Below are 24,761 nucleotides of genomic sequence, written 5' to 3'. Positions count from 1 at the left end.
TTTTTACAGAAAGCCGTTCCAGATGACCAACTTCAATAAGGTTTATTAATGGAGAAAACCGCTTTTCCTGCAAATCCTGTAAAACCTGCAAATCGTGAAACATCTGGATCGCAACTATTTTTGGTGTTAATGCTGGTTCCCAAATAAACGAAGTCATCTACCTTTTCAAACTTGTAACTGTCAACAGTGACGTGGGTGCCAAGATGCGTATGCTCTGACTGTTTGTGTGATGACAGGAGATACTTCGTTTTGTCCTCGTTTACCACAAGACCCATTCGCTTTGCTATCCAATCCCGAGAAGGCAGAAGAGACGCAGCCCTTGTTTTTATCGATAATATCGATGTCGTCGGCATACGCCAGCATTTTTACGCTCTTGTAAAGTATTGTGCCAGAGCGGTTCAGTTCTGCGGCCCTTATTATCTTCTCCAACATCACATTAAAGAAATCACACGAAAGTATTCACCTTGTCGGAAACCTCGTTTGGTATCAAACGGCTTGCAGGGGTCCATCCCTATTCTGACGGAGCTGGTGGTATTGCTCAATATCATTTTACACAGCCGTATTAGTTTCGCGGGGATACCAAATTCAGACAAAGCGGCATAAAGGCAACTTCTGTTCGTGCTGTCGAAAGCGGCTTTGAAACCCACAAATACATGGTGTGGTGGATTTGCCAGGCCTAAACAAATTGTTGACGGTGGGCTTCAGTCTTTCCACAATACACTTGATAAGACTTTATATCCTATGCTTATAATTCTGATTCCGCGGTAGTTGGCGCGAATGGCGTGGTCGCCTTTCTTGTGGATTGGGCAGAGAACACTTAAATTTCAGTCGTCTGGCATGCGTTAATCTGACCATATTTTGCATAAGAGCTGATACATGCACCTCATCAGCTCCTGGCCGCAGTACTTGAATAACTCGGCTGGCAGGCCGTTAGCTCCAGCAGCTTTGTTGTTTTATATCCGCGTAATCGCTATTCGTATCTCGTCATAGTCAGGCGGTGAGACAACGACTCCATGGTCATCGACTGCGGGCTCGGGTTCGTCTTCTCCACTACTTTCAGTCCTGCTACCATCCAGTAGGGTGAAAAAGTGTTCCCTCCGTAATGTAAGTACATTCTGGGCATCGGACACTAGGTCGCCATTGTTGTTCTTACAGTAGTTCGCCCTGGTCTTGAAACATGCCGTAAGTGGCCTAACTCTCTGGTAAAATTTTAGGGCGTTCTTCCTGTCGGCCAGCATCCCATGCTCCTTGCACTCACGTAATTCGCCTCTCTCTTCTTATTGCGACAAATACGTCTCCTTTCTTCTTCAGGTCCCTATAACGGTCCCACATGGCTCGCGTTGCGCCCGATCGCAGCATGCCCCTATAGGCGGCGTTTTTTTTCTCTTCTTGACATTCCTCATCGTACCAGCTGTTCTTTCGTGCTCGCTGAAATCCAACTACTTCTTCGGCGGCGGTACTTAATGAGCGGGAGATGTGGTTCCACTGCTCGCATATGTCGGTTTGTTGAAGAGTGCTCTCAGGGAGCAGGTGTGTGAGCCGATTGGCGAAAAAATGTACAGTCTGTTGTTATTGCAGCTTTTTGACGTTAAGATTTTCTTGCATTGTTGGGCGGACATATTTACCTGCACAGAGGCGGGTGCGTATATTCTCTACAATAAGATAATTGTCCGAGTCGATGTTTGATCGATTTGGTTTCTCGTTTTTCGATCTGGAGACAGCCATGTAGCTTGGTGGATGTTCTTATGCTGGCACCTAGTACTACATTTTACCATGTTTCGGGCCCCGGCGAAGTCGATCAGCCTCAGTCCGTTATCCGACGTTTCGTCGTGGAGTATGGATTTTCCGACAGTGACGCCAAAAATCCCTTCCTTGTCTACCTTGGTATTAAAATCGCCGAGCACGATTTTGACATCGTGTCGGGGGCAGCGCTCATATGTACGCTCCAAGCGCTCATAGAAGAGATCCTTGGATGCCTCATCCTTCGCTTTGATGCGGATTGTGGCTAGACGTTCGTCCACCGGGGTGAACGCAAGTACTCGGCGATGGAGTCTCTCTCCTACCGCGAATCTAACACCGAAGGTTTCACACTTACTTTTTCTTGCTCCGCCCATCGCATTTCTTGGATGGCGGTGATGTCAGCGATTGTCTTCCCGAGGACAGAGGCACCTGCCCCATTAAGGGTCCGGATATTCCAGGTGCATACCCTCAAATCATAGTCCTTTACACATTTGCCGTGGTCGTCATCAAAAAAAGGGGGTCTCATGCGAGGCTTGTTGGAATTTATCATTGGGCGGGGTTTTAACATGGCGGGACCCAAGCCCAACGCACGCGATATTTTATGCTTTCTCACTTTAGCTCGCTCCCAAACGGGTGTTTGGGTGCAACCCAGAGGATATGTGGATATAAATATCCGGACGTTGTGAGCTTCGATTTGAACCGTACGCACAAGAATCACTTCTGGCCACTCTCAGGTGAATGGCAGTCAAAAGTTGTCCACTTCTTCGCACGAAACCATACTCCTAGTAAGTTATCTATATACATAAAAATTAAATGTCTTTCGTTTGACGGCCATGCCTGACCAAACGGCTGAACATGTTTCAATTCTGTAAAAATTATTATTTTTTTGGGTATTCTGTGTGGAAGGTTCTTCGACTAAAAAAATTCACAACTTTTTGTTGCTGTTGCCAAAAAATAAAGAAAGCTGAAACGTCACAATTTCACAATTTCATAGAATTCTCCGTATATTGTATGTCACTAAACTACCAAACGGCTGGACCGATTTCGTTCATATTTGGAACATATGTCAGCACCTTGAAGGGAAATATTCCGAGTAAAAATTTAATCGCAAGGTGGCGCTGCACGTGATATTCTTTGCATATGCATTTAGTTGCAGATTTTGCCCATATTTAGAACATTTTTCAGCCAATTGAAAAGGAATATTTGAACGAAAAAATTTCACGATAGGAGGCGCTGGGGTTGGGATATTCTTAACGTTCTTATACAGTGGGAGAAAGATGGATATCTACACATTTACATACATCAAAATAAAATGTTCAAACCACTTTTTTGAGAGCATATCTCTTAAACCAACTACGCCGGGGAACTATACTTGGCACGGATGCATAAATTGTATATACGATACTTATGAAGAAAATTTCCAGGTATTGGAAAAGGGGCGTGGCACCTCCCATGTAAACTGAACTTCTCATATCACCTATCTCTGGAGCCGTCTTATGCTAACGTCCTATGTTATCAATACCGTACTTTCAGCGAAAAGTGGCAGGTATTGGAAAAGGGGGCGTGGCTTATCCCAATCAAACTTAAATTCTCATATAGCTTATCGCTGGAAGCCTAAGCCAACGTCCTGAAATTTGACACAGCTACATATGTGATCAATACCGTACTTACGACGAAAAGTGGCGGGTATTGGAAAAAGGGCGTGGCACCCCCATACAAACTGTAGTTTTCATATCGCTTATCTCTGGAACCGCTTATGTTAACGTCCTGAAATTTGACACAGCTACATATATTGTCAATAACGTACTTACTTACTTGCTCTCTCCATTAGCGTACAGCCATCGCAGGAGATCTGTCAGTTTCATCGCAAGCGAAATGCTCATCGCAGAGAAATTTTCGCACTTGGGCGTGTCATCGCAGAAATTTCATTACAAAAAGTGTTTACGACATATAAAATCTACTGTATTCGCAAAAATGGCTCACTTCACGTTGTTTTGAGCATAAATACTATAGAAAAACATAACTTCATCAAAATATGAAGTTAAAACAAGCTGCGAAACTAACTATTTAAGAGTTCATCCTTACGATGAGCGTTCTACACAAGCGATTTATCGGCGGTGATCTATCGCAGCAGACGAACAATGGTGGAGTGCAATAATGCGCGCGGAAATAACGCCCATGAACATTATTTCCCAAAAAAAAGAGAAATAAAGCCCATGGGTGTTATTTCCATTTCGAAGGGGAAATGGCGCCCACCAATAAAAGGCAATAAGGCCCGCGCGACTAAAAATTTTATAACAAAGTGGTGGCGGGCAAACGCGGATGCCGCGGCACGCGTCTCGTCGCCCGATGGCGCCAACGGGGACCGCCGTAGTTGAGCGCCAACAGGCTCGTGATTTCCGAAATAGCTATCACTTCTACCATTTTTTCAAATTATTGTTGCTTTTCCACAATAAGTTTTCATTAAAAAAACGTCCTCGAGCTCAATAAATTTTGTTGAATATAATTAACAAAAAAATTTAGTTTGCTTTTTCAGAGTTCTGTTGAGAGTTTTGAGTAGCCCCTCGAGAGTTCTAACTAGAACTCTTATAAAGTTTGTTTGTCTGACCAATATTAACAAAAAGCTCCCAAAGGGGAAAATTAAAAAAAAATTACTTATTTTTTCAGAGTTCGGTTAAGAGTTATAAGTAGCCTCTCGAGAGTTCTAACTAAAACACTTATAAAGATTTTTTATCCGACCAATATTAAAAAAATATTAACAAAAAAATTTAATTTGTTTTTTCAGTGTTTTTTCAGTTCTGAGTAGTTAACAAAAAATATATTTTGGTTTTTTCCGAGTTATGTTGAGAGTTCTGAGTAGCCCCTCGAGAGTTTTGACTAAAACTCTTATAAAGTTTTTTTGGCTGGCCAATAGTAAAAAGTTATAAGCAAAAACAAGGGGCAAATTTTTATTAACACAAAAATTGCATGTGTTTTTCAGAGTTCTGAGTAGACCCTCGAGAGTTCTATAAAGTTTTTTTGTCCGACCAATAGTAAAAAAGTTATAAGCAAAAACAAGGGGAAAATTTTTATTAAAAAAATTATTTCATTTGTTTTTCAAAATTCTGCTGGGAGTTCTGAGTAGCCCCCTGAGAGATCTAACCAAAACTCTTATAAAGTTTTTTTGTCCGCCCAATAGTAAAAAAATTGTAACCAAAAACAGGGGGCATTTTTTATGTTCTGAGGAGCCCCTCGGGAGCTCTAACTAAAGCTCTTATAAAGTTTTTTTGTGCGACCAATAGTAAAAAAGTTATAAGTAAGAACCAGGGGCAAATTTTTATTAACAAAAAAATTTAATTTGCTTTTTCAGAGTTCTGTTGAGAGTTCATAGTAGCCCCCTGAGTGTTCTAACCAAAACTCTTATAAAGTTTTTTTGGCCGCCCAATAGTAAAAAAGTTGTAAGCAAAAACAAGGGGCAAATTTTTATTAACAAAAAAAATTAATTTGTTTTTTCAGTGTTCTGAGTAGTCCCTCGAGAGTTCTGACTAAACCTCTTATAAAGTTTTTTTGTCTGGCCAATTGTAAAAAATTATAAGAAAAAACAAGGGGCAAATTTTTATTAACACAAAAATTTCATATGTTTTTTAGAGTTCTGTTGGGAATTCTGAGTGGGCCATCGAGAGTTCTAACTAAAACTCTTATAAAGTTTTTTTATCCGACCAATATTAAAAAAATATTAACAAAAAAATTTAATTTGTTTTTTCAGTGTTCTGAGTAGCCCCTCGAGAGTTCTAACTAAAACTTTTATAAAGTTTTATTGCCTGACCAATAGTAAAAAAGTTATAGGCAAAAACAAGGGGCAAATTTTTATTAACAAAAAATGTATTTTGTTTTTTTTTCATGTTGAGAGTTCTGAGTAGCCCTTTCGAGAGTTCCATTTAAGACTTCTATAAAGTTTTTTTGTCCGACCAATAGTAAAAAAGTTATAAGCAAAAGGGCAAATTTTTATTAACAAAAAAATTTTCATTTGTTTTTAGAGCTCTGTTGAGAGTTCTGAGTAGCCCCTCGGGAGTTCTGACTAAAACTCTTTTAAAGTTTTTTAGTTAGGTATAAGAAAAGACAATGGAAAAATTTTTATTAACAAAAAAATTCATTTGTTTTTCAGAGTTCTGTTGGGAGTTCTGAGTAGCCCCCTGAGAGTTCTAACCAAAACTCTTATAAAGTTTTTTTGTCCGCCCAATTGTTAATAAGTTATAAGCAAAAACAAGGGGTAAATTTTTACTATCAAAAAAATTCATTTGTTTTTTAGAGTTCTGTTGTGGCTTCTAAGTAACCCCTCCAGAGTTCTAACTAAAACTCTTATAAAGTTTTATTGTCTGACCAATAGTAAAAAGTTATAAGCAAAAACAAGGGGCAATTTTTTATTAACTAAAAATTTATTTTGTTTTTTTCCGAGATACGTTGAGAGTTCGGAGTAGCCCCTCGAGAGTTCTAGCTAAAAGTCTTATAAAGTTTTTTTGTTTTTAAGCACAAACAAGAGGACAATTTTTATTAACAAAAAAATTTCATTTGTTTTTTAGAGTTCTGTTGAGATTTCTGAGTAGCCCCTCGAGAGTTCCATCTAAAACTCTTATAAAGTTTCGTTGCCCGACCAATTGTAAAAAAAATATAAGCAAAAGGGGCAAATTTTTATTAACTAAAAATTTATTTTGTTTTTTTCCGAGTTATGTTGAGAGTTTTGAGTAGCCCTCGAGAGATCTGACTAAAACTCTTACTGGCCAATAGTAAAAAGTTATAAGCAAAAACAAGGGGCAAATTTTTATTAACACAAAAATTGTATGTATTTTTCAGAGTTCTGAGTAGCCCCTCGAGAGTTCTAAAAAGTTTTTTGTCCTACGAATAGTAAAAAAGTTATAAGCAAAAACAAGGGGAAAATTTTGATTAACACAACAATTTCATTTGTTTTTCAGAGTTCTGTTTGGAGTTCTGAGTAACCCCCTGAAAGTTCTAACCAAAACTATTATAAAGTATTTTGTCCGGAATATTTTTATTAACAAAAAGTTGCATTTGTTTTTAACACTTCTGTTGAGAGTCCTGGTTAGCAAAAACAAGTGGCAAATTTTTATTAACACAAAAATTTAAGGGGTTTTCAGAGTTCTGAGTATTCCTTCGGGAGTTCTAACTTAATCTCTTATAACGTTTTTTTGTCCGACCAATAGCAAAAAAGTTATAAGCAAAACCAAGCGAGACATTTTTATTAACAAAAAAATTTCATTTGTTTTTCATATTTCTGTTGGGAATTCTGAGTAGGCCATCGAGAGGTCTTACTAAAACTCTTATAAAGTTTTTTTATCCGACCAATATTAAAAAAATATTAACAAAAATATTTAATTTGTTTTTTCAGAGCTCCGTTGAGAGTTCTGAGTAGCCCCTCGAGAGTTCTAAATAAAACTCTTATAAAATTTCTGTTGAGGACATGAGCCTCAATCTCTTAGAATAGTTTAAATACTTTTTATTAATCTGCGTGCGGCTGGCAACTCTTTGTGCACACTATTGTGAATTAAATGAATTGATTTGTTTTAGATGTCGTTGTTGCTGAATATCTATAATAAAATAGTTAGTTGCTCTCCATCCATCGGCGCCATCATATGAACTTAGTTTTAATATTAACTAAAATCCTCGGTGTTTGACCTTTTAAATCTCTCCAGCGCACCCTGCGCTCCCTCTAACACACCCAAGCCCTAAACATGGTCCTTTGGCGCTATTCGAACGAGCCGGCACCGAATAAATTTTCATATTAAATCAATGCTTTAGCGGCCCAAAAGTTCATTTTCCCGATTCCGTGCGATTATTAAAAAAAATTGCGTATGTGCAGTGCATATTCAGTGCTTAAGAACAACAAAACAATATTCCCAATTACTTACAAAAAACTCAAAATAAAAGTGAGAAAAAAAAACTCCTAAAATCTATACTGGAAATATATTTGGTGCACCTAAATTAGTAAAATAAATTTACAACAAAAAAATTAACAAAGTTCCCCACCAAAAAACAACAACACGAATAAAACAAATTCAATAAACAAATAGCTGGACAGCAGATCAGCAGCAGTGAGATCGCTTAACAACATTGATACCAGCAAGCAGAGGGAGCACCAAACCAAAATACGATAAGTACCCACACCCTTTATATATACATAAGCTTATCAAAATATATGCATGTACATTCGTACATATACAAGTAGTAAAACAAATCTCATTAAACTCATTAGATGTCCCGGTCATTAACCCCAACAGCCGTCTCTCCAGCAACGTGTATTATCCCTTTGCATAGTGGCAAACTTTTCGAAAAAGCTGGCCAAAAGTCAAAGCGTGGTACAATTGTAATCAAACCTTGTGTATTCGTCTTTATTTTGGTTGCTGGTTTTAAATTTCACCACATAATTTCGAAATTCAAAATGGCGAATCCATAACGGCTGCTGTGTACGCTTAAAATAATCAGATTTTTAGCAAAACTAAGGTAGTTAAGTATAAAAGGTCATGTTTTCTGCCTTTTTGTTATATAATGTGATGTAGCGGTTAGCAATATACGCTATCATTCCGCAGGGCCTGGGTTCAAGCCCAGTTTCCGACCAACATCAAAAAATAAGAAACAAACAAGTATTTTGTAATAAAGTCGCCCTTTGGCAGCCAATGGCAAACCCCCGAGTGTATTCAGCCACGAAGAACAGCTTCTCATAAAAATAAAATCCCCGTTCGGATTCGGCGTATAACTGTGGCGCACGCCACAAATCGGAAGAGAAGCTCCGACAAATACTAAGGAGGTCTTAATGTTTGTTTCTAAAAATCTTGATGTTCAAATTTACACGGGAACTGCGGTATTTTGAATGAATCAATATATAAGACATACATATTTGTTGGTACAGGAATATATTTTCAAGATAACAATTTTATACACCGTCAGACTCGCAGTCATCTGAAGTATCCAAGCTCATATCTATATTTTCTGATGGCAATTCCACATCTGCTTTTATAACAGTCGATAATAATTTAATGGCATCTGACGACAGTTTATGATTTTGTTTTGGTGGGTTTAAACGTAAACTTGAAATGACAGGGTCCGAGGATACAAACAGCCGATATTTTTTAATATCCTTACTCCTTGACTCTTGGGCTTCTTCGGAAAGTTGCCCAATTGGCAGGGGTGCCCATTCAATAATGGGAGGCCCATGGATGAGCACTCTAATATAGTAGTACTTTCTGACATCATTTAAATTCTAAAAACATCCAGTCTTCAAAACATCAAAATCTAGACAGAAATAATTTTTTACATAATTTAAACATAAAAAAATTAAGAATCGCGTATAAAAACTGATGTCCAAACTACAGTGGCGGCTTGTGGCAGGTAGTTTTAACCAAGGAGGATGGAAAAACTTCAATCTATATGAAAAAGAAAATTAGACCGCCCATCTCGACCACTCTCGTAACTATTTTCCTAATCCATCATAATGAGTAAACAAAAAAAATCAAACCGTGAATATCTACGTCTTAAGTCAGTTTTTAGATGGCGTGACAATGAAAAAGCATGTTTTACATACTCTAGATTACAATGTCCATGAGCGGATGCTTGAAAACTATTATTTTTTTTTTAAGGATAATACCTCGATTTTAACAACGACGAAAACTCTAATTTACGAAAAGTTTAGAGCGAATTTCTAGCAACAGTCACTTCGATCTCCTGTAACACTAAATGCCTTAAGAGAATCGACTTGTTGTCTCATAACGATACGCAGTAGAGCCCTCCTAACAATATAAGATGGTTATGCATACGAATGCACCAATTATTTTTTTGGACTTTTGGCCAGGGTTTTCTGTGCGATGTTGTAATTGCACACTTACGGAACATCTCATTTGACGGTGGATCGCGTTCCTGTCGCAATCGGTTAGTAGCTGCGTGTCCTTTTCATTCTTCCTGAGTTCGACCAGCACGAATCGCTAGTCGTGACTGTGTTAGCCAATGCTTGACATTCTGGTCGACGGCGTAATGCCTTTCGAATACTAAGGGTCAGTTTTCCAGTGGTTTAAACTTAGTTTAAATGCTCGAGCTTGTCTAGATAAACGCAGTTCACGTGATAAAAGTTAAACTTGCAGTGAAAAACTGGCCCCAAATGTGCAACATCAAAGAATTCCCGCTACCATATTATAAGCAATCCAACCTTAACCGCGAAAGAAAAGTAAGCGCCAAATGTTCTTTTTAGGTGTCTTCTTTATCAAAATTATATAATTTTTCCAAAAACAAATAATTTCTTCATATCCCTCGACCCTAAATGGTATCGCAAAGAATTTACAAGAAAAAAAAGACAACAGAAAAACAGCTCGACGTGGACCATCCATTCTTAAGTTATACGCGGTCTGACGTACGCAACTTCGGTATATATGTATGTATGTACATACAAATATTTATTTTTAATAACAATCAGAGGTTATGTTCGATGTTATTAAGCTGGTTTCACTTAAATAATTCAAGTAAAACCTACCATGCACTATTATGAACACCTTTTGTGGAACTTCTCTAGTTTTTGAAAGGTGATTGAATTCTTCCCCTTTTCCTCCAGCTTCCAAAAAACATCCCTGTGGGTGGAAGTGTCAAATTTTAGAAAAAAAGCTACTTACAAAATCTTTAGTAATTGAATCATGTGTTCGGATTCTGTGCTTTACAGGCTAACCTAATATTCTCGCACAACGCCAATTTACTGTCAAAAATTTCTTACGCACATACAACTTGTATAGGACCAACCAATTTTTGTTCTGCATGACATTTTGATTAAACATTTCGCTCAACGAAATCAAATGCAAACGCACGAAAGCTCATTTCGAGTGACGCAAAAAAATTAATACGACGGCGTGCGTATCAAAACTCTAGCCACGAATATTAGGTTAGCCTGTTAGAAATGTCCCGCTTTATGACCACAAAAACCGTAACTATAAAAGATGAAAAGTCTTATTATAATAATGGAAAATGAATGAATGAAATATATATGTAGGTAGATCTGTACATAATTTTGAAAATGTGTAGAAGGCAGATTCATCAAATTGCAGATTTTGGCTTGTTTATATTATTTTTTTCAACACTGTATGTGCGTATCTATGTACATGTCACGATTGAGAAAAATAGAGATTGCGCAAATCGCGGTACCACCAATCCGCTCTGCGAATTTGACAGAATCAGCTGTGTGCGTGACGTCATCTTGGTGCAATTGTTGATTGAAGAATACAAAATAACGATTTAACTGGGTACGGTTTAGTTATTTGCACAACGATTTCGGGCTATTGTGTTCGAATGGGTGACACGAACCAAAAAATTTTACACACACTTGTAGTCAAAGGTCTACACTTTATTGTAAAATCTAATTTTGTAATTTGCGGTCACTAATCTTAAGATATAAAAATCCCGTGTCACTGTGTTCGTTTACGCTAATCTCCGAAACCGCTTAACCGATTTCCATGAAATTTTGTGGGTGCGTAGTTTTGAATAATCTCCGAAACCGCTCAACCGATTTCGTTGAAATTTTGTGGGTGTGTAATGTTGGTTCCAACTCAAAAGATAGGATAGTTTTGAATTCGAGAAAAAATACTTTTTTTATCGAAAATTTTTTTATTCTCCTCTCAACGTGCTTATCTTAATACATAAAAATCCCGTGTCACTGTGTTCGTTTACGCTAATCTCCAAACCGCTTAACCGATACCAATGACACACCAATGACATTTTGTTGTTGTTGTTGTTGCAGCGGCTACAACAACCCCGCCCAGATCGGTTGGTATCTCAGTCGTTGTCGTCGAGTTCCACTAACGGCATCCCCAAGAACCGTGCAGCCTCTATCGGGTCGGTCCACAGGGACAGCGCCGTTAGGGTTTCCGGGCATGCGAAGAGATGTTTCGAGTCGTGAGGGGTCTCTCCACATGCCGGACATTCATTCGGCATATCCGTATTTAGCCTACTCAGGTAAGAGTTCAGCCTGCTGCAGTAGCCAGAGCGAAGTTGGGCTATTGTTTTTCTTGTCTCCCGAAGCAGATGGAGCTCCGTCGCGTCAATGTCTGGTGTTTGTGTGCCTAGAACGGCACTCACAGGTCTAAAGTCTACATAACTCGACACTAAGTCCCTGTGAATGCCGTTCAGGGCCTGTCGGTATGCTGACGGGTCCAGAGGATGCTTAATGAACCTCTGGACTTCGTCCGTCAGTTCATATAGATGCCTCCTGACGTGTATAGGCGAGGGCTCCTCTGCAAGCAGCTGTCTGTTTGGGTGGCCGCATCTGTGGCTCCCAACCAGAAACTGCTTTCAGAGCATTATATTGTGCTCCCTAATTGGGAGAATTTTCGCCTTTTCATGGAGGTGGTGTTCGGGTGACATCTGGAGGCATCCGGTCGCTGTCCTGAGTGCGGTGTTTATGACATTTTGTGGGTGTGTATTGTTGGTTCCAACTTCAACGATACGATGGTTTTGAACCCGAGAAAAATATATTTTTTTCATCGAAATTTTTTCTATGCTTCTCGCATCGTGCTTATCTTAATATATAAAAATCCCGTGTTCCACTTAACCGATTTCAATGAAATTTAGTGGGCGTGTATGGTTGGTTCCAGCTTAAAAGATAGGATAGTTTTGAACCCGAGACAAATATTTTTTTTTATCGAAACTTTTTGTATGCTTCTCGCATCGTGCTTATCTTAATATATAAAAATCTCGTGTCACTGTGTTCGTTTACGCTAATCTCCGAAACCGCTTAACCGATTTCAATGAAATTTTGTGGGTGTGCAGTGTTGGTTCCAACGTAAAAGATAGGGTAGTTTTGAACCCGAGGTGTGTATTATTGGTTACAACTTAAAAGATAGGATAGTTTTGAACCCGAAACAAATATTTTGTTTCATCGAAATTTTTTCTATGCCTCGCATCGAGCTTATATTAATATATAAAAATCCCGTATCACTTTGTTCGTTTACGCTAATCTCCGAAACCGCTTAACCGATTTCAATGAAATTTTGTGGGTTTGTATTGTTGGTTCCAATTTAAAAGATAGGATAGTTTTGAACCCGAGAAAATATATTTTTTTCATTGACATTCTTTCTATGCTCCTCTCAACGTGCTCATCTTAATATATAAAAATCCCGTGTCACTGTGTTCGTTTACGCTAATCTCCGAAACCCACTTAAAAGATAGGATAGTTTTGAATTGGAGAAAATATATATTTTTTTCATCGAAAGTTTTTCTATGCTCCTCTCAACGTGCTTATCTTAATACATAAAAATCGCGTGTCACTGTGTTCGTTTACGCTAATCTCCGAAACCAACTTAAAAGGTAGGATAGTTTTAAATTCGAGAAAAAAAAATATTTTTTTCATCGAAATTTTTTCTATGCTCCCCTCAACGTGCTTATCTTAATATATAAAAATCCCGTATCACTGTGTTGGTTTACGCTAATCTCCGAAACTGCTAAACCGATTTCAATGAAAGTTCCCCAGGGGTATCTGGGAGATTTCGAGGGATCAAAGCGTGAACTGTGAGTGGGTTAGATATTCAGACTCACGTAAAGGCTACATGCCCAAAATCATTACTACGTGTTCCTATTTAATTAAACTTTGTATATTTATTAATTCCTGCGAAATTGGGCCATTTAATATTGATATTAACATATCATTCCGCATTGTTTACACATTTTCCTATGCGCTTTGGCATTTCCCTCTCACAATTGCACCAAGATGACGTCACGCAAAAATGACGCTCAAAAATCCTCTCTCATGGACGCAATCTTGTATTCTATCATTCTTGTGTACAAGGGTTATCCGCCCCTACAAGTGTAACCAGGTGAACTTTTTGAAGCATTTAGCATTTCATTTTATGTGGTATCATCAGAACTTTAGATTTGACTTCGTGGCTTTTTTCTGGAGTTTTCTAATAAAAATATGTACCTTTACTACAAGTCCTTAATATTTCAAAACACTACTGTTTACGGTTCAAATATTACAATGACAGTGCAAAGTACAATTTCTTTAAGAAAATACTTTCTTAGTTTTTCTCTTAGTTTGAAAATATAATTATACTAAGAAACTTGCTTTAAACTGTATTTTTTACAATTTGATTTACAGCATGATGACGAATAACTGTTACAGAGTTTTTTTTTTAATAAAAGGGTCCTTTATAGATTTTGCGTCGAAATCATTTTACTGTTAATTTTCCATATAACTTGGCTTAATTTTATTAATTAGTTTTACAATTGTAATTCTTATTTGCATTTGTCAGCAGTGTAAACTTTGGAAGATAAGTACATGCGGCACCCAAGTAATTTTCCTGTTGTTTTTTTTCTTAGACTTTGTATAAAAAAATTACAAACAAAAAATAAAAACTATAAAGCTTAGGTCGAATGAATGTCCATCCTAGTCACCAGTTCCGCGTCTATTCGATTTCTGAGTATAAGGCCTTATGTGGGACAAATGTATAAAGGACTCAAAATGGAGGAAATAAGCTTATGGTTACAGTAGATATGGTATAAATTACCAAACGAAGACTTGCTTGCCCTTTTCTCTCCAAGTGTTTACCGCTGCAAAGCCCAATTAAGGGTTAAAATATAAAAACTAATTAAAATCAAAGCAAAATGTGTAGAAAAATAACAATAAAATACTTTCTTCGCAAAACTTATAAAAGACCTTTTTATTTTTCAAAATAAACCTGGGTGACAGGTATTCTTCGTCTCTTTCTTTGCATTCCTTGAAGTAATGTAGCCGTTATTAGCCTGATAGGTAGGCGCTAGTTTATGTTGGCGAAGAGTTTTTAAGGAATCAATACTTTGACTTCCTTTTAACTTAATTTTTCATGGGGCATAACTTTTTCTAACCTTTTTTAAAAATAAATTTGGCTTCGTTCTTTGTTATCATCTGGTCACACTGGCCCCTACTTTCAGTCGCCTCTCCGATGTTGTAGCGCGCATTAAGTGAGCGACGCGAGTGTGACGAATGAGCTAGTGGCGCGCAAGCTAAACAACAAATATCGATAAACATACCTGCAGGCCATGCCAATGATAAAAGGTTAGTCCATTTCATAACTTTGCGCTCATCGGATGTTTGTGCTGCCGCGAGTTTTCTACCTCCACTGTCAAAACGTTTCATACTTTCTTGCTTCTTAAGTTATCGCGATAATAAATGATTTCTTCAATGTGTGTTAAAGTTTGTGCGAGTTCAAAAAAAAAAAACAAAAGAAACAAAATTTCAATTAAAAAAATTATATTTCGAATTAGCGAAATTGCAATAATAGTGCATTTAAATACATATGCATTTGCATTTCTAACATAATCCACAACCGCCATTGTCATTGTCGAATTAAATATTTAGCAAAAATATTAATTACTGAATTAATAATAGCCACGTTTGTATGTATGTATGTATGTATATATGATAACATATGTTTGTACATAGGAACATATAGTTACCTTAATATAGAAGGACCCTAACTCCGAAACTGACAAAATTTTTTATTGCTAACAATGATGCATCATAATCAATCAAAACGGGAATTTTGGATTTTCACTTAGTTACGGCTTTTTGTATTTCAGCGACTATGTGAGATAGGGCCTTTCTATATTAACCCTGCAGTGAAACCCCAAACTAGTCAGGAAAAATTCTAGTTTACAACTACAATTTGTTGACTGAAACCGAGCTAGTTCGAAAATGGCCAGACTTGTACCAAGTACAAAACGATTTATTCATGTCCTGTTTTATTTGTCTTCGACAGTTTAATACAATAAAGTACACAAACTATTATAACTTTTATTTGGGTATATTGTAAACCATTAAAGAGAGTACGTATTCAATTATACCAGACCTGTTAAATAATGATTGATATTAGCCGTGTTTTATTTGTCTAGAAATTTAAGCTATTAGCTTATTTTGTATGTAGGACTTACCCAACATAATTATATTGGCTTATGAAAAGCTATCTTGGCTTGTATATTGAACAAGAGGCATTGCCATTCAGAATCAGAAATTTTCTCCTTCAGCCAATCAGAAAGAGGCAAAAACTTACTTTGACACTATTTGCAGTCAAACAACTGTCAAAATTAGGCTAACATAGGAAATAAGCTAATTTCGTTTTATTTGACCAAGATTTAGCTATTTGCTTGTGATGGTTGAATAAAACATGCCTATTAATAATAATTATTAAATAAACCATGTTTTTTTGGATAACCGTCTAATGATTAAATACCGATATTACCACCTTTTTAATGGTTAATAATTAGTTACTTAAAATTTTTTTAATTAATTCATTAATTTTAATCACATCATTATTTGGTTTTTTGGATCATTTTCAATTATTTTCGACTTTTTTTAATTACACGATTATAATTATTTGATAAATTTCTATTATCAATCGTCAAGGCGAACTATAGAGAAAAATTAAGAATATTTAATAACTGCTTGAATTATTTATTTATTGTATTCTTATCCAAATCTCAAATTCTAAACATTAATTATTACTTTTATATAATTTTAAAAAGAATAGACATTTCAGTCTGAATTTAATTTATATTAATGAAAACTTTTATTTTTATTTTAGTTCACTCAAAAATTAATTAAAGTATTCATTTTATTTTTAGCTAAAATGTTTTCTTTTGCCTATTCAATATTATTAAAAAAGTTAAAAATATAGTATTTATTGTACCTGAATCCTTTTACTTTTAATAACATTTAATGAAAAATGCATTTAAATTTATGTTGGAAAGTTTGAAATATTTATGTAATTATTTTTCCTTTTACTTAATACCCAAAAAATGTAACACTAATTTTTGGCGAATTTAAGGCTGCTAAATAAAAATGTGTAATATATTAAAGTGTACTTAATCAAAAGTGTTTTATTGTATATTAATGAATTCATTTTATTTTTTTACTCCCAAAGTAGTGGTTTTGGTCCATAATTGGTCTAGTATTTTTCTGTCTACTTTGAACTAGTATGAGACTGGTATATTTCCGACCGAAATCTGACAAGTGCCATCTCGTAGGACATCCCCATGTTAAAAATACCAGTTAACTGCATGGAAAAAAGGCTGACTAGTTGGGCATGCGGTTCATACTAGTTGTGAGGTAGTTTACAACTAGTATATTTGACTGCAGGGAAGGTAACGATATACATACATATACCCATATATAAACTATATATGTACATACATATATATGTTTGTACATATGTACATGCATCATTACGCGTGTGTTTACTATGCACACATTTGTATGTATATACTTACATATATATGTGCAGATATAAAGCTACCATCGGAATGCGTCCGCTTCCAACGTGACGCATACACATGAAATTTATGAAATTTACAGCTTAGTAGATTGTGCGTATTTGGATATCCCACATTTATGTGCGAGAAAACTGCCGGAATTACAAAGGGTATTTTTCAGAAGACGCGTGTGAAGTTCTCAATTTACTCCCAAAATGCTTACAGCCAGTTTCACGAAAGCAATTTAAGTGAAAAATTAGTATTTGTATCTGGATTTATTAGAAACTGAGAGAAGGTAAAAATAATTTTTTCTCTTAAATTACCAGTGAAACCGCCAGATACTAGTGAAACCAAAATAAATTATGTATGTACAAATGAGTGATATGTATGCCCGTTCCTGCAGCGCGGAAGTCGCCAATCGGGCGGTCACTACCAGATGCACAACAGTATACTCAATTGTCGGTTTCATGAATATGCGCCACATACGAAACGGATCTCTTCTGATGAGCGTCGAAATGTCTTTAAAAAGATGCCAAAACTCATCGCGACCTTCTTTAACTGGAAAAGTATATTATGACTGCTTTTGTCGCTTGCGTAGCCATTCTCCTGAACATTTGGGATTTTTTGAGCTGTGACTGTTTATAATTTAGGGTGCGATATGTATGTATGTATGCATAAGAAATTAATTAACAAAATTATGCACGGAACGCCGGAAAGACATTTGCGCGTGCGTAAGCACGTATGTACACACGTGCCCCTTTTAGGTCGTAGTATGTGTTCGAGTGCGCGTCTTTGTTTACATTGCATGCAGCACATGAATGCAACTGCAATATGAGTGATACGGGATAATATGCTGCAAAAATTGTGTCCTCATGCAAGCCAGTATCCCAGACAGCAGCCCGTATATACACACTTACATGCATACCTATGTAAATTTGTTTGCATGGGCAGGAATATATACATATCTAAAAAAAAAGTTTAGTTAAGTATGCAGAAATTACCTCCACCTGGTACTCTATGTTTTGTAAAAATTTATTAGAAGAAAATGCATCTTAATTTGGACATGGGAGCGCATGCAAACTTTAAGGCCGTTTTTCTTGCAGATTTGTACATACCCCTTAGTAACTCAATTTACTAAAGATGAGACATTCTTTTTCATATCAGACACCCAATTTGGTGTCATCCTCTCGATTGGCTTCATATTTTTTATGGGTTCTTTAAATGAAATAAGCTAACACCTGTTCGAGGAATTTTTTTTCGCTAGTTTCTTTGGAGATATGATCTGTAAAATTTTGCATTTTTTCGTGATTCTGACTAATCATGTACTTCCTAAAATCGTTATATCTCGGGTTCTGCCCATCGTAGAGACTTCATCTTAACGTCATTTTAAAGCTAAGGAACGGGCTTAACATTTTTATATATTAGATGGTCAAGATTGTCCTGAAGCTAACTTAGCTATTAACAGTTGAACTTTTGAAGTTGAATTGCATAGTGAATACCAGTAAATTAGGGATTTAAAATTATACCATTGTAATCCTTGTTTAATTCTCTATAAAATACGTAGGTTAAATAATTGATGTTTTTTTAAGAACTATTTTCAAAATATTTTTCTTTATGAAGAGATGGTTTATTTTGTGAGAATCACCAATTTTTTGTAATTTTTTTTCGAAAACTTATGTTGAGATATATTTAGTAAGGTGTTAAACGTCGGGTTTTTGCAAAAAGTATAATTTTATTAGGGATTCCGATAGAATACCTATCCAGATATAATATCTGTACAGCAAGATTGTTATTTAAGACGACATACCCCTATAAATGGGCGTGGCAATTGGTGGGCTAAAGTTTGCAAAATGCTGATTTTATTGCGGATTTCGGCAGAATATCGCTTCGCGGAACAATGTTTGTTTCACATCATTTTCTATCAAAGAATATTCTAGAAATAGGCGTGGCTATATCAAAATCAAAGTTCAAAAATTTTGACTTTATTGTGGATTCGCCAGAATATCTATATGGATTGAAAAATTTGTGGAACAAAGATTGTTAACGAAGCGATATTCTGCCGAAATCCGCAATAAAGTCGGCGTTTGGCCAACTTTGTCCTGCAATTGCCACGCCCATTTCTAAGGATTTGTCGTCTTAAAGAAAAATCTTGTCGTACAAATATTATACCGGTATAGGTATTCTATCGGAATCTGCAATAAAATTTAAATTCTTGCAAAAACTTGATGGTTAAGACCTTACCAAATATATCGAGCCCTAACCGCCCAAATAACGTAAGCGACATTTTTTTCAAAATTTTTTTTTGATGCAGAAATATTCCTAGAGCATCTAGATGCATTTCTGCATCAAAAATAAAATTTCGAAAAAAATGTCGCTCACGTTATTTTGGCGGTTAGGGCTCGATATCTTAACATAAGTTTGCGAAAAAAATTTACAAACAATTTTTGATTCTCACAAAATAAACCATCTCGTCATAAAGAAAAATATTTTAAAAATAGTTCTTGAAAATCGCCCATTTTTTTTTAACCACGTTTTTTATAGAGAATTAAAAAGGAATTACGATGGCATAATTTTAAGTCCCTAATTTACTGGTCTTCACTATGCAAATCAACTTCAAAAAGTTCAACTGATAGCTAAGTTAGCTCTAGGACAATCTTGACCATCTTATATATAGAAATTTTAAGCCCGTTTCTTAGCTTTAAAATGACGTTTAGATGAAGTCTCTAAGATCAGCAGAACCCGAGATATAACGATTTGAAGAAGTACATGATTGGTCAGAATCACAAAAAAAATGCATACTTTGACAGATCATATCGAGCCCTAACCGCCAAAATAACGTAAGCGACATTTTTTTCAATATTTTCTTTTTGATGCAGAAACAACTTTATGTTATTTTTAACCGACTACTTTCAAATGATGATGTCGTGAAAAAGTAAGTTTGTTTTCAGCCAACTACCCACAAACTAGTTATTTATAAGTTGATTTGCAGTGTGCTAATTAATATATGTAATGTTTTTGGTACTCTTGGTTTTCATACTTATTTTGGATTAACTATGACCTATGAACTATTTAGTTAGAACGTAGGTATAAAGACCCCTAAAGAATCTATTGGGCAATTCACAAGGTGTTGTGAAGTTATATTTTCCTAACAAAAGTTGTGTTAAAACACGACGGTTGTGAACACCTGTTACGATTATTTATTATATCTCAGCACTTAACCTCACATAACACCGAATAAACATAGGTTGCAGAGTTGTATCGTCATGTGTTATTTTTCTTCACAAAACAATAACAACATTTTTACAACTGTCATGAAATATCATGACTTCACGACAAACACGACAAATACGGCACCTTGTGAATTGCCCAAATATATTATTCTGAAACAAGGCGCTTATTCCCAGCGATCTGCAAGTCGTACAGAGACAAGTTATACACCAAATTAAAGTGCTCGATCTGAAACTTTGCACAAACTTTTTAGATTTAAGATTCATTGAACCATTTTCGAATTATTTGGAGCGAAAGATTTTAAAAGTTTTACATTGAGCAAAGCATTGCTACGCCCATTTCGATAGGCAGCGTCTCAGCGGGACATAAGAGAATGAAAAATGGTTCCGTTTTTGTTTCATATCGTACAAAGCATTGCCACGTTTGTGTGCATGTAGGCAGCGATACAGCGGAAGATCTGCAAAGAAAATGTTCCCGTTGGCTCTGTACATATCAAGCCCTAACCGCCAAAATAACGTAAGCGACATGTTTTAAAAAATTTTCTTTTTATCTAGATGCTCTAGGAATATTTCTGCATCAAAAAGAAAATTTTGAAAAAAATGTCGCTTACGTTATTTTGGCGGTTAGGACTTGATATGTACATACACAACGTTGATGCATATCCATACATTCATACACAGTATCAATAATAATATCGCTGCAGAGCTGTGCCCTTTATTTTGATTTGAGCATTGTGTTCCATTTATTCGTTTTCGTCCCTGTTTTGTTTCATATCGAGCAAAGCATTGCTATGTTCGTGCGAATGGGATACAGAGGAAGATCTGCAAACCAAAAATGTTGGTTTTGCCTCTGTACAAATACCCATATATAAATCTTACATGGTTTATTTCGATGTTTTCTGAGGCAAATATGGTTCTATTTGTATTATAAGTCTATATATGTATCTATATGTTTATAATCGTACAGAGATAATTTACTTTAAAATTAAGGTTCTGGATTCAATTCAAAATTATTGTAGCGTTCGCAATAACAATAAATAAGTCTCAAGGTCAAACCCTAGAAAAGGGGATTGCTTAACGCATGGCGTATTGAGTAGGGTACGATCTTGCCCAAATACCAAGTTAAAGTTAACTACCAAATGCAATGCATGTTGTTTTTAGTATAAAGAAATATGCAGATTTTTTAGACCACGGAGCACCCCGATTTTCGGGGATTATTACTAGTTACTACTAATATACATATGTATACTAGAGTGGTCCGAAAAAATAAAGTCGGAATTTTAATTTAGGATTGTTCTATACCGAAAATATATACCCCTATTTTTTATTTTGAAACGAATAAATATTTAGGGAGAGCTCAAAGCGCTCAAAGTCGTAGAAATAGTATAAAATTCTTGAAAATCAATATTTTTCGATCGGAAAACTGCGGTTCTCTTCAGGAGACTTCCAGTATTAATACCCCATTGTTTATTTAGCCATTTTATAGCCGACTTCAATACAAGGAGAAAGGTTACGCCGGGCGACAAAAACCAAAATTTTATAAAACACTCGAAAAAATCAATACACTCACAAAACTAGGAGCCAAACATCGTATAACTGCCTTTTTATTTTTCTCTCTGACGTCAGGATTTTTTTTAAGGACTTTGAAATCTCTAGGATATGATTGGATAAAAAAATTATTTAAAAGATTTGGTGCATTGAAGAGTAGCAATGTGGGTATCAATTAAAAGGAAAAATTCTGTAGAATTGTAAAAAAAGTTTAATATTTTGGTGCACCAGGACGAATAAGTGTTGAAAATGTCCTTTTAAAACTTTATGCTTGAATATCTTTGGAAATTTCCAATATTTATTTTTGAAAAAAATATATGTCAAGGACTAATATGTAAACCATACCACATCCTCGAATTTCGTCCTTCTAATTTTATTAGTTTTAGATAAAAAAAATTTACACTTGTTTTTATATGATAAGCTACAATATACATAAAGGAAGATACTGGAATCACTACACTGTACAGCATTCTGCTGGGTATTGGACCAAACCAATTTTTCTTAAGAGATTGAGTCATAGGTAAAAAAGTAATTTCTCCGTTTTTCGAAGTTAGCCTCCGAAATCGAGATATGGGCCTTTGAAGTTCAAAATAGGACCGTTGGTAAAAAAATTATTTTTTATCATTATATGTAAATAACTAAACAACGGAAAATACAGACATAGTCTGCCTTTTGCTCTTAATTAAATGGTATATAACTTTTTTGTCCAAACTTATATTACAGGTGCTATAAGGGGTCAAATTTCAGGTCTTTGAAAAATTAGAAACCTTATATTTCAAATAATTTTGAACTGATTTTTAATAATTTGAAAAATTAATATCGTTGTAAACGTGATTAAACCCCCTTTCTTCTGATATGCATGTTTGTATACTTCGTATGTAAAAATTTGAGAAGAAATATTTAAAAGAACAAAATACCTTTTTTTTATAAAAAAAAATATTATAAACAAAAAAATTACCAACCGATTTTTAAAAAATTGATATCGTTGTAAGTGCAATCAAACCTTATTTCTTCTGCTATGCGTATTTGTATACTTCGTATATAAAAATTTTAGAAAAAAAAACACTTAAAAGAAAAAACACCTTTTTTTATAAAAAAAAAACAATTTAACAAAGAAACTACTAACCGATTTTTAAAAATTTGCTATCGTTGTAAAGGCTACTAAATTCCCTTTCTTATTTTAAACCAAAAAATTTCAAACCGATTTTTAAAATTCATATCGTTGCAACGATATCTTACAGCGCGTTGTAAAGGATACCAGAAAAGGTATACCGAAAAATTTTTATTATATAATTAAAAGCATTTGTTCCCTCTATATAAACTCCTGCTCCCCTGGGCTGGCTACGGCCTTGTATACAAAACAATTAAAGTATTTAAACCGTAGGTACATCATAAGGTCAGTTTTTTCTTTCAGAGCGCATACATGGTTCAATAATAATGTTTGCAGTATCTTCATTTATGGGTATTGTAACTATCAATATTGGAAATTTCCAAGAATATTCAAGGATAATGTTTTAAAAGGACTTATTCGTCCTGGTGCACCCAAAAATTATTTTTTTTTCCATTCTACACACACATTGTTATTCTACAATGCACCGAATCTTCTGAATAATTTTTTTACTCAATTATATTGTAGAAATTTCAAAGCCACGTCAGAGAAAAAAACTAAAAACGCAGTTCTACTATATTTGGCCCCCCAGTTTTGTGAATATAATGATTTTTTCGTGTGCAAAATTGAATGTAGCACGGTGTTATCTTATTATAACTTTGGTCCGATGTTTGTAAGTACCAGAATAAGAAGAGATAGACCCATTAAAATGTATACTTAAATGATCAGAACGTCCAGCTAAGTCATTTAGCCATGTTCGTCTGTCTGTCTGTCTGTCTGTCCGTCTGTTTGTATGCAATCTAGTCTCTCAGTTTTCGAGATATCTGCATGAAATTTGGTAGGTGGGTGTGTAGCAGAGCCCCCGACGTCGTTCGGGGTAAACAAATCAAAAAATAAAACAGTAATAAAAATATTCAGTTCAGCATAATTTAAAGGAGACAAACTCTTTTCTTTGTTTATATTAAGGCATCCTTGTTAGCCTTTTAGCTTTATCGTGCTATAATATCTATTGATCATCACTTGTACTACAAATCTTGTTCTATTATTAATATTAGGTGGATTAAGGTAACGATCAAATTTCTAAATTAAAATTAGTCTACTACGATACATTCCGCTTAGCTGCCTATTCCATTAGCTGTTTTAGTATAACTGCACTTTTGTGGTCGAATGCTTAATTCGGAATGGGGTTTATTCATTATGAATGAACCTCTTTCGTTTAACAGCATCGCGGGATTAAAAAACGATTTAATCTTTCCATTTCAAAATAATCTAAAGACGGTAAGGTTAAAAAAACACACACAGTTTTAAATAGCCGAGTTATATAATAGATGAATACATATATGTATATCCCCCTTTTACAAATTCATTTATATATGCATATTTTACTCTGATTACCTCCCATAGATACCTATGTCTGAATACCAAATTTCAAGTTCATGTGACTTATGGTTCCCAATTTATGGCTGATTAAAAATGCCAAATTCTGGTACTACAAAATTGTCAAAATTCTGCTTTTTGAAAATTCTGCTTTTGACAATTCTGCTTTTCAAAATACTGAATTACAAAATTCTGTTTTAAAATATAGTGTAAACAATGTTAAATTGGACATGTCATAATTTTAATGAGTGCGCACTTTTTAAGGTCCAATGTCCAATTTAACATTGTTTACTTTATATTTTAATACAGAATTTTGATTTTCAGTATTTTTAATAAGTTTGACGAAACTTTTATTACTGGAAATAATCATAACGCGAAATATTCTCCTGAGTTTTGGTCAGTGCATGACAGCATGCATCGGAAACAGAAACCTTTTCTAGCCCTTCTGTTACATTAAGGTCATTTGATGACCTTTTTCTGATTAATTTTCTCATATATCTTGATAGGGACAAAATTTC

The 24,761-nt window shown here is 35.3% G+C and overlaps 2 protein-coding genes across 6 annotated transcripts in view; both read left to right on the top strand.

Annotated features, from left to right (window-relative positions):
* Nucleotides 1-14,724: 14,724 nt before the first annotated feature.
* LOC118745553 overlaps nucleotides 14,725-24,761 on the top strand; it is a 103,825-nt gene continuing 93,788 nt past the window's right edge. Inside the window, exon 1 of the mRNA XM_036479022.1 lies at nucleotides 14,725-14,791. The gene's annotated coding sequence lies outside the window, so the exon portion shown is untranslated. The remainder of the gene's footprint in view (nucleotides 14,792-24,761) is intronic.
* The window catches only part of LOC118745552, a 165,534-nt gene continuing 155,579 nt past the window's right edge, over nucleotides 14,807-24,761 (top strand). The window contains exons 1-2 of one of the 5 annotated variants that reach the window (XM_036479019.1): nucleotides 14,820-14,919; nucleotides 19,860-19,915. Coding sequence is in view for 1 of the 5 variants with exons in the window: in XM_036479017.1 (XP_036334910.1) it covers nucleotides 14,906-14,919 (14 nt within the window). In the remaining 4 variants the exon portion in view is untranslated. Of the gene's footprint in view, nucleotides 14,930-16,808; nucleotides 17,550-19,859; nucleotides 19,916-24,761 lie in introns of those variants that run through there. The other 4 variants (XM_036479017.1, XM_036479018.1, XM_036479020.1 and 1 more) reach the window with 4 other exon arrangements.

The sequence above is a fragment of the Rhagoletis pomonella genome, unplaced genomic scaffold (genome assembly GCF_013731165.1).
Source record: "Rhagoletis pomonella isolate Grant_MI unplaced genomic scaffold, Rhpom_1.0 Rhpom_scaffold_00009, whole genome shotgun sequence".
Lineage (NCBI taxonomy): Eukaryota > Metazoa > Arthropoda > Insecta > Diptera > Tephritidae > Rhagoletis > Rhagoletis pomonella.
Note: the sequence above shows the minus strand (reverse complement) of the source record. Positions and strands in the feature narration are given on the sequence as shown.